This window comes from Thunnus thynnus, chromosome 1 (assembly GCF_963924715.1).
Source record: "Thunnus thynnus chromosome 1, fThuThy2.1, whole genome shotgun sequence".
NCBI classification, from domain to species: Eukaryota; Metazoa; Chordata; class Actinopteri; order Scombriformes; family Scombridae; genus Thunnus; species Thunnus thynnus.
Window position 1 is genome coordinate 40,574,641 of NC_089517.1, and position 13,955 is coordinate 40,588,595.

General features: G+C 41.3%; 1 protein-coding gene across 6 annotated transcripts in view; it reads left to right on the plus strand.

The window, feature by feature from the left end:
- Positions 1-13,955, plus strand: part of adamts17 (ADAM metallopeptidase with thrombospondin type 1 motif, 17) — a 417,430-nt gene that overhangs the window by 80,809 nt on the left and 322,666 nt on the right. For all 6 annotated transcript variants that reach the window (XM_067598186.1, XM_067598185.1, XM_067598187.1 and 3 more), the window contains exons 5-6: positions 2,604-2,687; positions 3,422-3,579. In XM_067598186.1, the coding sequence (XP_067454287.1) occupies positions 2,604-2,687; positions 3,422-3,579 (242 nt within the window). The remainder of the gene's footprint in view (positions 1-2,603; positions 2,688-3,421; positions 3,580-13,955) is intronic.

A 13,955-nucleotide genomic window follows, 5' to 3' on the forward strand; every position in this document is an offset into this window, starting at 1 on the left:
CTGAAATACTCCCAGTGGTGTATGAGGCTGTGTGGAGGATGGAACAAAACCACATCACAGCCAGAGCATGATGCAGCGTGCCCGGTGGAATCAGGGCATCAGGAGTGTCTGACACTCTGAGGGAGGAGTTGAAAAGTTTGATGGCCACAGGCAGGAATGACTTCCTGTGGCACTTTATGGTGCAACTTTGTGGAAAGAATCTTGCGCTAAATGCACTTCAGTGCTTGACCAGACATTGTCCCAGATGACATGTAACTTGGACAGCATCCTCCTCTCTGACACTGCTGACAGTCTAGCTCCACCCCCACAATGTCACTGGCCTTGCAGATCAGTTTGTTGAGCCTGTTGGCATCTACTACCCTAAACCTGCTTCCCTAGCACACAACAGCAAACAGGGGAGCACTGGCCACCACAGACTCATAAAACATCCTCATCATCGTCTGGCAGATCTTGAAAGACCTCAGCCTCCTCAGAATGTAGAGATGGCTCTGGCCCTTCTTGTAGAAGGCTTCAGTGTTCTTAGCCCAGTCCAGTTCATTGTTAGTGTACATTCCCAGGTGCTTGTAGTTCTCCATAATGTCCCCACTGACCCCCTGGATGGAAACATGGGTCACCGGTGCCTTGGTCCACCTCAGATCCACAACCAGCTCCTTTGTCTTTGCCACATTGAGCTGCAGATGGTTCTGCTCACACCGTGTGACAAAGTTTCCCACCACAGCCCTATATTGAGCCTCCTCACCCTTGCTGATACATCCAACTATAGCAGAGTCATCAGATAACTTCTGAAGATAGCAGGACTCTGTGTGGCAGTTGAAGTCCATGGTATAGAGGTTGAAGAGGAAGAGAGACAGGACTGTCCCCTGCAAGGCTCCAGTGTTAGCAACTGTTTGCTAACAAGTTCAACATAACTGTGGGCAGCTGTGGCTCAGAAAGTGGAGTGGATTGTCCATTAATCAGAAGATCAGCGGTTCGATTCCCAGCTCCCCCAGTCCACATGTCGATGTGTCTTTGGGCAAGATACTTAACCCCTAATTGCTCCTGATGGCTGTGCCATCAGTGTGAGAATGTGTGTGAATGATTAGATTTCTTCTGATGGGCACGTTGGGACCTTTGCATGGCAGTGTGTGAATGGGTGAATGTGATTCGTAGTGTAAAAGCGCTTTGAGTGGTTGGAAGACTAGAAAGGTGCTATACAAGTACAGTCCGTTTACCATTTACCATAACTTAAAAGCTGTTGATATGTCAGTGTTATGTTCTGCTGAAAACTAGTGGACAAAACATCAGTTAATGCAGGTTTGAGGAAGAAGTTGAAAGAGAAGGTATACAAGGCGATAAAACCATCAGCTGTTTGGTCCTCTTGAATGAAAATGTAAAAGTCAGAACTGTTCTCTCTATACTTGGGTCTGTTCAAGACAACCACATAGTTTAATGTGTCTAATCATCAGGTTTCTTGTTTCTTTTTGTTGTTTTTTTCTGTGAAAATGTATGTTTTTGGAGTAGGAGCAGACCTCTAGCCCAGGTTGGTGTTGTCAAATATGTTGTTTTTTCTAATCAAGAGTCCAAAACCCCAAATTCTGTTTGTAATAATGTAAAACAGTACAAAGCAGCAAATGGTAAATGGACTGTACTTGAATAGTGCCTTTCTAGTCTTCCGACCACTCAAAGTGCTTTTTACACTATGAATCACATTCACCCATTCATACGCTGAATGGGTACAGGGGTTACCATGCAAGGTCCCAACCTGCCCATTAGAGAAAGCTAACCATTCACACATATTCATGCACTGATGGCACAGCCATCAGGAGCAATTTGGGGTTAAGTGTCTTGCCCAAGGACACATCGGCATGTGGACCGGAGGAGTCGGGAATCGAACCGCCAATTTTCCGATTAGTGGACAACCCGCTCTACCTCCTGAGCCACAGCTGCCCTCACATTGGAGAAACCAGAACCAGAGAATGATTAGCATTTTTTCCATTCTTGCATGCTTCATTTCAGCACTACATTTGTTCCTGTGGTCTCCCAGTGTTAGACCAGTATGGCCATTATTTGGTATGTTAGGAGTGGCTTTGCAGGGCAGTGATATGATCTACTCAACTATTTTTCAGTCAAACACAACTATTTTTCTTATTTTACAGTCATTTTGAAAAATGCTCATTTAAGCTTAATTGGCTTTGATGGTTATGTACAACCCAGTATGTCACACTGTATGCAGTGTGTGTGTGTGTGTGTGTGTGTGTGTGTGTGTGTGTGTGTGTGTGTGTGTGTGTGTGTGTGTGTGTGTGAGTGGGGTTTGGTGTGGGTGTGTGTGGCAGACACTGTGGCTTGCTTCACCACATCAGATTACCAGCTTTCCTGAGACAGAGGCCCAAAGTCAGAGGGAGGCATTTGTGTGAAACAAGAACTCTGAATTAGAGGCTTATATGTTTTACACTGACACTGAACAAAAATAAAATTGTGTCTGTGGTTTGTACATCAGATGTGATTTGAAAACTGAACCATAAACAGTCACATGATTCCTCTTTGCTCATTTGTCTTTCCTTTACACCTTCTCTCCCCTGCTGGTGAAATGTGCAGCACTGACAGTGTTGCTCCCTCTCTTGCAGGTCTACAACATGTTCCATCACCAGAGTTTGGGATTCAGGATCAATATTCGTGTCACCAAGCTGGTGTTGCTTCACAGTCGCCCTGTAAGCCTGACCTTTCACCTTCTTTGACCCCTCTTTAACTTCCTGTCAACCTTAACAACCTGACTGTCAGCAGATGCTGGCTTCCCTCTGTGTGTGTGTGTGTGTGTGTGTGTGTTTGTGTGTGTGTGTGAGGAAGGTCATGCCCCTCAAGAAAGAGGTTCCTATTTTTTTTTAAATGTTCTGTCCTATGGAGACTCAAGTTATCAAATTTTAACTTAAAATATAAAGAAAACAATAGGTTAGCCATAGATAATCAAATATATGATAAAAACATTATACTGATACTGTACATATATTGGTATTACTGATGGCACTGGAAAATTGTTGATAATACAGTATATGTCCTACATTATCAAATAAATTCTGGAATTCAGATAATAGCCATGGACAGCACAAACAAAGGCTGAGTAAAATTTGGAGCACAGACTTCTTTGAGGGCAGGAACAATGGACCAGGAACTAAAATCTAAACTTCTTCTGGTTGAAACTGATATAAAGCTTCATACTGAGATATTCAAAAAGCACTTGTTTATATAGAAGTTTTTAGCACATGGCAACAGATACAATCATATAGGACACATAGATCATTTTAACATCTCATTGATCACTTTTTATTTTTTAATCTTTGAATAGTTCTGTGACTAATGTGAACAATGTGAATTTAAAGATTAAGGAGCAATTGTGACAAAGTACCAGGAGAGGATGGAGCTAATCTGCTCTGTATCTGTTCTCCAGGACAAGCTGAAGGTGGGCCATCATGGTGAAAGGTCTTTGGAGAGCTTCTGTCATTGGCTGTATCAAGAGTATGGGGGGCCGCGGTACCTTGGCACCAACCACATTCCTGGTGGAAGGGATGACATCCCACCAGTGGACACTGCTGTGCTGGTCACTAGGTATGTAGCCAACCCTACCTGAGATGAATAAATAGTACATGTATGAAATGTGATATCAGATATTTTGTTTAGTCAGCTTCATCCATCTTCTCTATGAAAAATATGACTGTCACTTTGTAAAGTTCCAATGAACTGAGAACGAACACAACCCACTTAACCTAATCCTAAACTATGTCATCACATTGATGTGTTTATTAGTGGTTCCTCCGCCTTCTTCTTACAGTAAGGTAAGACCACAACTGAGCTTTACAAACCTTTACTCAAGATTCCTCCATCTATGGTGTTGGATCTGAAATGCTTCTACACATTACTTTTAAGATGGTTTGGTGTTGTGATTAGATGTCTAACATGGCTTGGTTGTTTTCTCCATTTTGCATTTGCAAAGAGGTAAATTAACAAATATGAAATTTTTCACCACATCCAATTGGTGGTTTAAATTGTAAACAAAAAATGACTTTCCTAATGGAGAGTTTTGATTGGAAACAATCTGAACATATTCATGACATATGTCTGTTTATATATGCACTTGTTTGTGTGTTTGTCTGTTTGTTTGTTTTTTGACCTTGTATAGTGTTTAAGGAATTTTGGTATACATATTATGTGGTGTTAAGCCCCTACAGCCTGTGAAATAAAACTCTGCACCTCTACAGGGTCAAATAAGCATCAACCACAGGCTGTAAGATTAGGCACAGTACCATCATCAGGGCTATGTCCTCAGTTCCTTCCTTTACACCCTGTAAAGGAAGGGACATAAACGTAAACGACTATATTAACCCTTCACCCATCACCAGATATTACACATACTCTGATGATACTGCCATACTGGAACTACTCAATAACTCAGTTACAGCCTATCAACACTTCATTTCTTACTTCATAGAATGGTGGGCTGACAACTACTTCCAACTGAATGTGGAAAAAACAACTGGTCATTAAAACATTAAGGGAACTGCTGCATCAAACCAGACATTACAATAGAAACACATTAAATAGGGACACATGCAAACATTAGCCTGAGATAAAACAGCCAAGCAAATTAGTAACAAATCCATTCACAAACATACAAAGATTCAAAGGCATACTTATCAAAATATATCATCTTATATCATCAAAACATCAAATATATACATCTTAGTACATAAATTACAAGCAACAACACATCTCACTTTACTTGCTTACAAGCACACGATTGGTGGAAACTGCTATTATCTTTGGGCCTCCCTGCTGTTCTGTCTCTCCTCCCAGTGTTGCCCATTATTAAGTTTAACTGACAGAGTTTAAATGACATGAATGTTTATAACAAGGCCCTGTACCTCCCAGAGTTCATTTGCATGCACTCAGAGTTCAACACATTAGAGGGGTCAGATAAAATCCTGTTGGCCTGCCGAATAGGGGACTGCTCAAAGATGTCCTGGGGAGTGAGGGGTGTGGGTGTTCCATAATCTTCCCTGCCGTTTTAACCAGACTTAACATTTGAGCTTTAAATTTGACTGTCAGGTTTCCATACCAGCTGGTAATACCATAACATAAGATGGACTTTATAGTAGATCTATAAAAAATTAACACAATATCCCTGCAGACATGAAAATCTCTGAGTCTCTGAAGGAAATGGAGGTGCTGATGGATTCTCGCACACACACTTGCCACGTGTGTGACAGCTAAGCTCATGATGGACCCCTAAATATTTGTAAGAAGTGACTTGTCTAATGTCATGACCATGTGCAGCAACAGAGCTCCAGTCGCCAATTGATCTGGGATCTAACATAATTTTGTCAGTTTTATGTACAGTAATGTGCAAGTCATGCTCATCAAACCAGTCCACGAACCTGTCCACTGCAGCTTTATAGCTGGCAATGTTGGAATGACTTGTGAGTAAACTGAGGATAATAGTGCCATCTGAGAATTTCACTACAAATTGATTAGGCTGGGAGCTGACACAATAATTTGTATACATACAGAGTAAACAAGAAGGGTGAGCTAACACATCCTTGGGGGGCCCTGTTGTGCTTCTTAGTATATCAGAAAGTGTTGTATTAATTTTCACTTGTTGTGGCCTATTTGATAAAAAAGAGTAATACCACTTAATCAAAAAAGGATTAACCTCCAACTGAACTATTTTTTTAAGCAGGGTATGTGGATGAATACTGTTAAAAGTAGAACTGAAATCACTAAAAAAGAAGTCTGGCATATGCAATAGGACTTTCTAAGTGCTTCAAGACAAGGTGCAGTATTGTGGCGCCATTTATGCTGCAATTTCTTATATAGGAAGATGATTGGTACTAAACTAGGGATGGCTCCACCTTTCTATGTAGTTCCTCTGTTATGATCCTCTGTAATGATTTCATAACATTGGAAGTAAAAGCCGCTGGCCTGTAATCATTATTTTCATGGGGACAAGACTTTTTGGGACCTCGAGTTATAATGGCTTTTCTCCAGAGCTCTGGTACTGTGTGTGTATCTATAGAGAACTGAAAGAGTTGATACTAGGCTGGTTTGAGTTCCTAAGCAAATAGTCTTAAAAGAAAAGCAGACATGCCATCCGGTCCCATTGCTTTGCTAGTGTGGATAGTTTTAAAAATTCTGTCATCACAAACATTAAAAGTTACTTTTTGTGAAGTTTTAGATAAAGTATCAGTGTCAAATGGCATATATAAATGATTCCGTTCATTTGCCCTTGCAGTTTCATTTTAGGCAAACAAGAGCTTCCTTTTGGAATCCATATTGGATAGAATTGCATCCCACAGTTTCTTTGTGTCAGATTTGAACAAATCTTGTTCTGCCCATTCCTTATACTTTATGCACTCTGCACCTCAATTGCTGATTGAGGTCTTTTTGTGCAACTTTCAGTCCTGCAGTGTCTCCTGATCTGTAGGCCATTTTCTTCCTATTAATACATTCTTTACTTCCTTTTGTGATATAGGGTTTATTATTTGGATATCTCCTAACAGTTTCTGGATTAAATCCACAAAGACAGAGACATAGGCAGTGATTGGTTTTTTGTCAACATCTCCATCCTGGAAGCAAATGTCCCAGTCCATGCAAAGAAAGCATCCTCTCAGCTCCTCTGTATTGTCACTAGACCACACATTTAGAGTCTTAATTACTGGTTTAGAGGTCTAGAAGCTCAGTCCTCCTGTATAGCTGACCAGTGTTCATGAGCCTGTTTGTGAAGCACTGCACAACCTGGCTAGACAGGATTAGCCATGTCAAGAGTAACAGTTCCATTCTTCTCCATTTCATTCCACATATACACAGCTTACAGCCCAGACTAACACTCACACTCAGTAAATGTAGTGCCTAGTGCACCAACCGATGACAAAGAATAAGTGAAGACGCCACAAATAAACAAATAATGTGGAGCAAGAGCCTCTATGTCATTAGCAGGGCAGCGCCATCTTGGCTCCAAGAAGTCACTTGGAGATTAGAGAAACATGTGGTGTGGGTTAAAGTTACTACTTCCTAAAAGTTAGGCCACCTACTATTTCATTAAAGTTAGGCCACCTTCATTGTCATGGCAACAATAATCACCACGGGGTAAGGTTAAGGGGACGATTGTAATTTCGGTTTTTAAAAAACTGTCCCGACTTATGGCTGGAAACAGGAAACGAACGATGGTCTCCTGTGACAGTGTCCACTGTAGAGCTGATGTCTTTTTTTTTAACCTTTATTTAACCTTTATTATTTCACTGAGATGCTCTCTCTACTTGATAGCTGCCCAGTACAACCACAGTCTGATCTGCCAGCCACTGAGCAGCTCCACTGGAGCAGGTGGGGTTAAGGGCCTTGCTCAAGGGCACCTCAGTGGTGGGAATGAGGGAGGGACAAGCACTACTTTTTCACTTTCCCCACCCAGATTTGTCCTGCCAGTCCAGGGGATTGACCAGGCTACCCTCCAGTCACAAGCTCGCTTCTCTAACCTTTAGGCCACCACTACCCTGATTTATGTCTGACCACCACCTAAGTCTTTTTTCATGAGGACAGCAATAGTCAGGATCAACATCTGAAAAAAGAGCTGGTACCAGCAGCAGTGAGTGAGTGAGTGAGTGAGTGTGTTTGTGTGTGTGTGTGTGTGTGTGTGTGTGTGTGTGTGTGTGTGTGTGTGTGTGTGTGTGTATGTGTCTGTATGTGTATGTGGGTGGGTGGGTGGTTGTATTGCTGTACCCTTCTGTAGCTAGTGGAAAGCTCATGTGGATGACATGCCTACAGTATGTCTCATGCAGCTTATTAACAGACTTAGGAGGAGATAAGAAGATATTTGATACTGGCCTCTGGGGCCGATGTCACAAAGGTATTTCAGACTGGTCTGTAGTGTTAAGCCAGTCTTAATTTTGCTCATAGATTAGTCTAATGCAAGTTAGACTGTTTCACAAACATAAAGACTGACTAATTTTCAACCAAAAAAATTAGACACCTTACCCCTAGGCTAACTCAGGCCTGGGACCCATGTTACCATGGTAACAATCAGTGACACCAACCGACCAGTAGCACCCAACAAAAAAAAGAGGAAAACATTTCATTCTTTGCGTCTTGTACCATGTTTTTATATCTTTTTTGAACGTCTTTGATACCCTTCTCAACTGTGGGATTAACACTGTTCACTGTTGCTGCAATTTTTTCCATGTCAGTTTTTTTTTTTTTTTTTTTTTTTATTGTTACACTCTTCAATAAATTTTACTAGTAAAATGTCCTTGTAACTGCTGAATTTCTCCAAAAGACACATATTTTCTGCTGGGGTAAACAGAGCTCAGTGGTTGGATGCGGTCACTCATTGGCCATTTTTTTTATTTTGAAAAAGGTCTTAATTTACCCAGAATTCATTGTACCATAGTCCTACTTAAGATAGTCAAGAACTAAACTGCTTTGTGCAATGGATGAATTTAGACGTCTATCTGAAGTCTGACTGTCTGTCATATCTAAGCCATAGTCAAAGTCTATCTTTGTGAAACCGGACCCTGGATGAGGCCACTCACATAGAATGTATAGGTAGATAGGAAGGTAGATAGGTAGATTTATTTGCAATCTGTAATTTTTTTTTAAGAGACTGCAAGGAGTCCAAAAGTTGGCAGTACAATCAAAGTGGCATAACCTCAATGCTCCAGCTAGAGTTTTTAAGGTTGGTATATCCAACAATCCAGCTTTTCCAGTGAGAAATTTTGTTATATTGATAATTTTGTTAAGAGGTTTTAAAGCCGTGTCTTCCAGAACACATCCTAATTTACTGAAGATTTTGAAGTGATTGAGGTCTGACCAATCTTAACTATGAAATTTGTTGAATTTCTCAATTTAATTCATTACCCAAACAGGATGATCTCTGTCTTTCCTACATGAAGGGAAAGTTTGTTATCCGAGAGCCACCTCACAACCTTTTGAATCTCTGGGCTCAAGCTATCTTACAGAACTACTTTTCTTTTTGGGATACTGATAATGTAGCAGCATCAGCGTATAAAATACATCACAAGAACAGGCCAAGTTGAGGTCATTCATATATAATAAAAAACAATAACAGCCCTAGAACACTCCCCTGCGGGACACCACAAGTAATGTTTTAGACTGGATAATGTCCCATTGACATCACCCCTTCGATATCTATCTGTAAGATAGGATTTAACCCACCTAATGGCCATATCATTAAAACCCAGAGCTTTTAATTTGTAAATTAAAATGCAATGATCTACCATGTCAAATGCCTTTTGCAGGTCTAACATAACCATTCTGCAGAGTTTACCTGAGTCAATTTCCTTTCTGATTTTGTCTGTCAGACACAACAGGCAGGATTCGGTAGAGTGAGATTTTCTAACTCCCGACTGAAATTGAGATGTACTCCCCAATCTTTTTCATGATTTTTTTTAACCGCAGAAACCTCTGTGCTAATTGCAGTGTAAAACAGTGTTTGATACATTTGACACACTGAAAATTGTTGCTCAATAAAACCTTCTCTCCCAACTAATAACTCCTTTAAGACAATAAGTTCCCACTAATCCTTTCTTCGTGTCTCCATCCAAAAGGACCAGGAGCAACTATGAAGTGTCATCTGCATTTTCAATTACAATATACACTCAGCAAGCACTTTATTAGGAAAACAGTGCGGAGGCCCTCTTGTATTTGTAAAGATTATTATTATTCTTCCAAAACAAACGCATTTTTGAGGGCCTAAACATACACAAAAAGTTGTTAAACTTTGCACATACATCAGAAGTGATGAAACATTTGATATTGTATAGGTCCTGAACATGGGCGTGGCAAAATGGCCCAACAGCGCCCCCTAAAGTGTATCCCCTGCGGCATGTTTCACCGACATGCACAGAAATCGGTACACACATGTATCATGCCCACAAAAACCTCTGTGCTAATTGTAGTGTAAATAAGTGTTTGATACATTTGACACATTGTAAATTGTTGCTCAATAAAACCTTCTCTCCCCACTAATAACTCCTTTGAGACCATAAATTCCCACCAATCCTCTCTTGGTGCCTCCATCCAAAAGGACCAGGAGCAACTATGAAGTGTCATCTGGAGCTCTGCATTTTCAATTACAATATACACTGAGCAAGCACTTTATTAGGAACACCTGTGCAATCTAATGCAATTCAATACAGCTCTGCCATAAATTCTACGTTTACAAAGCTTATACATTTTCAGTTTTTGTTGACATTGTTTTTATTGACATTGTATTATTGAGGCCGTAGTGGGTGGTGATGTTGTACTGGGGTGCATTATACTGAAAAGTGTTGCTGATATTTTGCCCCCCTCATGTATGTTAATGTAATGATTGCACAAGTGTTCCTAATAAAGTGTACATATAATTAGGGCCAGAGCACCGACAGTGCAAAGGCCTATTTTAATTCAGGGAATTATTATTATTAGGGCCCAAGGGCTTTTATCCAATGGAATTATTATTATTATTATTATTATTATTATTATTATTATTATTATTATTATTATTATTAGGGCCCGAGCGCTGACCAGCGCGAAGCCCTCTTGTATCCATAGGAATTATTATTAGGGCCCGAGCGCTGACCAGCGCGAAGCCCTCTTGTATCCAAAGGAGTTATTATTACTATTATTTATTATTAAGGCCCGAGCGCTGACCAGCGCGAAGCCCTATTGTATCCAAAGGAATTATTAGGGCCTGAGCCCAAAGAGCGAAGACCCTATTGTTTTTCGTGTGTTTGTTTCTTTATTATTATTATTATTAGGGCCTGAGCCCAAAGGGCGAAGACCCTATTGTTTTTCGTGTGTTTCTTTCTTTATTATTCTTTCTTTATTAATACGCCACTTTAACTCTAAATTTGACCCCCTAAACATGCTCAAAAACTCACCAAATTTGGCACGCACATCAGGGCTGGTGAAAAATTTGATAAAATGTAAAAATTAACCCCCAAAGTGCCAAAATGTGCTCGAGAGTTTTTAGGGGTGCTTGATTATGGCAAAAATCATAATCACGATCATTTTTGATTTTCACACCTCAGCAGGGACCAGTCAACATCGGTCCCTCATTGGCGGAGACGCTCCTGCACAGCCGAGCGTCCTGATGACGCAGCCATGACATCACCACCCCTTTATAACTGAGCATGCCCTAAATACATGTCTTTCCCATGTCACTGAGCTAGGGGTAACTTCTGTTCCCCTGTGAGTTAGCTTGACTACCCCACAAACATGTTTTCCCCTCATCGAAGACTCCCCTCGTCGGACGAGACGAGACTTTGCCCGCTGCTGCAACCAGCGTCCTCAAATTCCCCCGAGAAGGAAGAAATAAAGTTACTTCAGGATAACGTGGAACGGCTCTGCCCTGCTTCTCTTCGCCGAGTCGACTCTGCTGTTCTCTCCGCCACTCTACTCAGAGCCAGCTGCCGTGATTTTCGCCGACCGTGCGAGAACGGCACCGTCTGCCTCCGAGCCAAGAGTTGGACAGTTGGACATTAAGAAGGACTACACACACACACCCTGCTCGCTTTCTGAAGCGACCAAGTAAGAGGCATAAGTGTGTGTGTTCTTTTCAGCATCAGTTGCTGTTGTTTAGCATTTAGCTTTTTAGCTTTATTGCTATTGTTCTTGTTGTGTGAGTTGACGGACCGCCGAGTCCATTTTTCTCTGCTTTACTGTGAGGAGTATTTTAAGTTTGCTGCCTGTTAGTTGTGTTCACCACGCTAGACTATTTTGTGTTTGTCCCGCTCAGGACTACTGTGTTTGTGCCACCGTGAGTGAGAAAGTAAATTGCTTTGTCGATCAGAAACCAGACAACGTGCGTTACAGACTGCCGTCCATACGTGCGCTCTCTGTGGACAAAGGAACCGCTTCTCTTCCTCTCATGATCGCTTTCCCTCCCCCCTCTCTTGCGACTAACACACACACTCACGCGCGCACAGATACACGCACCGACATCTTTTTGCACATCTGATGGTCAGATAACGTCGGACAAAACTTTGCGTTGTCTTTCCTTATCCGCCATCAGACACGTGTGTTTTTCACAGAATTGGGTGAGAGCAAGACGCTGACTACCAGGCGACGCCATCTTGTTTTTGTCTAGCCAAGACACCGCTGTACTTCTGCCATTTGGGTCTCACGTCCGTGTCGCAGACCGACGACGTCATCACGTCAGGCCCAGTCGCCATCTTGTCTCGCACACGCGCACACACACACACATGCATTCCCCTGCATGTGTCCAACCCAGTGCAAAGCTATTTGTGTTTTGTTTGGTAGAATAAGATTTTAGAATAGCTGTTTATTGAATGAAGCATTTGTTAACTTTGTTAATTTTGCAAAGTTTAATAAACAACTATCTTTAAAGAGAAGTTCTTTTGTAATTATTGTGTGCAACATATTGTGAAAAGTGGCTGATTTGAAGGAGTCAGAGCTTGAATTCAACCCTTCTTTGTTCACCCTTGAATGTTGATATCTCTCAGATATTAACATTCTAGATGAACTCCTTTTATGAGACTACCTTGTTTGGTTATTGGTCCCGGTTTCCGGGTGGTGCCCTGTATTTGTTAGTTCATATTAATAATTCTATTAATTGTTATAATTAGTTAAGTATTTTTGATAATTGATAATTATGGCAAATAATCAACTGTGTTCCTCACAGATCCTACAGTTGGTGCCTGAATTATTGATTCAGGTTAACAATATTTTGATTTCATAATTCATAATTGTCTGTTATAAACAGAGGGGTGGGCTCACAGAGAGACACTGGTTAGTATTGTGTGTCAAAAGACTCTCACACTGATCATCTCCAAACGTTTTCTTGGTTCCCAGAAGCTTAGCTGACTGCACCGCGGCCCGCTGTGCGCAAGGGCGCGAAGGCCCGTTCAATGCTGCTTGCAGCTTTAATTAGGGCCCGAGCGCTGACCAGCGCGAAGCCCTCTTGTTTCCAAAGGAATTATTATTATTATTATTATTAGGACCCGAGCGCTGACCAGCGCGAAGCCCTCTTGTTTCCAAAGGAATTATTATTATTATTATTATTATTATTATTATTAGGGCCCGAGCGCTGACCAGCGCGAAGCCCTCTTGTTTCCAAAGGAATTATTATTATTATTATTATTATTATTATTAGGGCCCGAGCGCTGACCAGCGCGAAGCCCTCTTGTTTCCAAAGGAATTATTATTATTATTATTATTATTATTATTATTATTATTATTATTAGGGCCCGAGCACCTACCGGTGCGAAGCCCTATTGTAATTCAAGGAATTCTTCTCTATTATTATTATTATTATTATTAGGGCCCGAGCGCTGACCAGCGCGAAGCCCTCTTGTTTCCAAAGGAATTATTATTATTATTATTATTATTATTATTATTATTATTATTATTATTATTAGGGCCCGAGCACCGACCGGTGCAAAGCCCTATTGAAACTGAAGGAATTATTAGGGCCCGAGCACCGACCGGTGCGAAGCCCTATTGAAACTGAAGGAATTATTAGGGCCTGAGCCCAAAGGGCGAAGACCCTATTGTTTTTCGTGCGTTTGTTTGTTAGGGCCTGAGCCCAAAGGGCGAAGACCCTCTTGTTTTTCGTGTGTTTGTTTCTTTCTTATTATTATTATTAGGGCCCGAGCACCGACCGGTGCGAAGCCCTATTGAAACTGAAGGAGTTATTATTATTATTCCTCCGAAACAAACGCATTTTTGAGGGCCTAAACATGCACGAAAACTCATGAAAATTTGCACAGATGTCAGGACTGGCGAAAATTTCGATATTTTATGGGTCTCGAAATAAAGCGGGACAAAATGGCTCGACAGCGCCACCTAGAATTGATCCCCTCGATACAGATTGTCGTAGGAGAACGAAATTCGGTATGCATATGTATCATGACCAGACGCACCAAAAAGTCCCAAGGACACATAGCCTAACTCCAACAGGAAGTCGGCCATTTTGT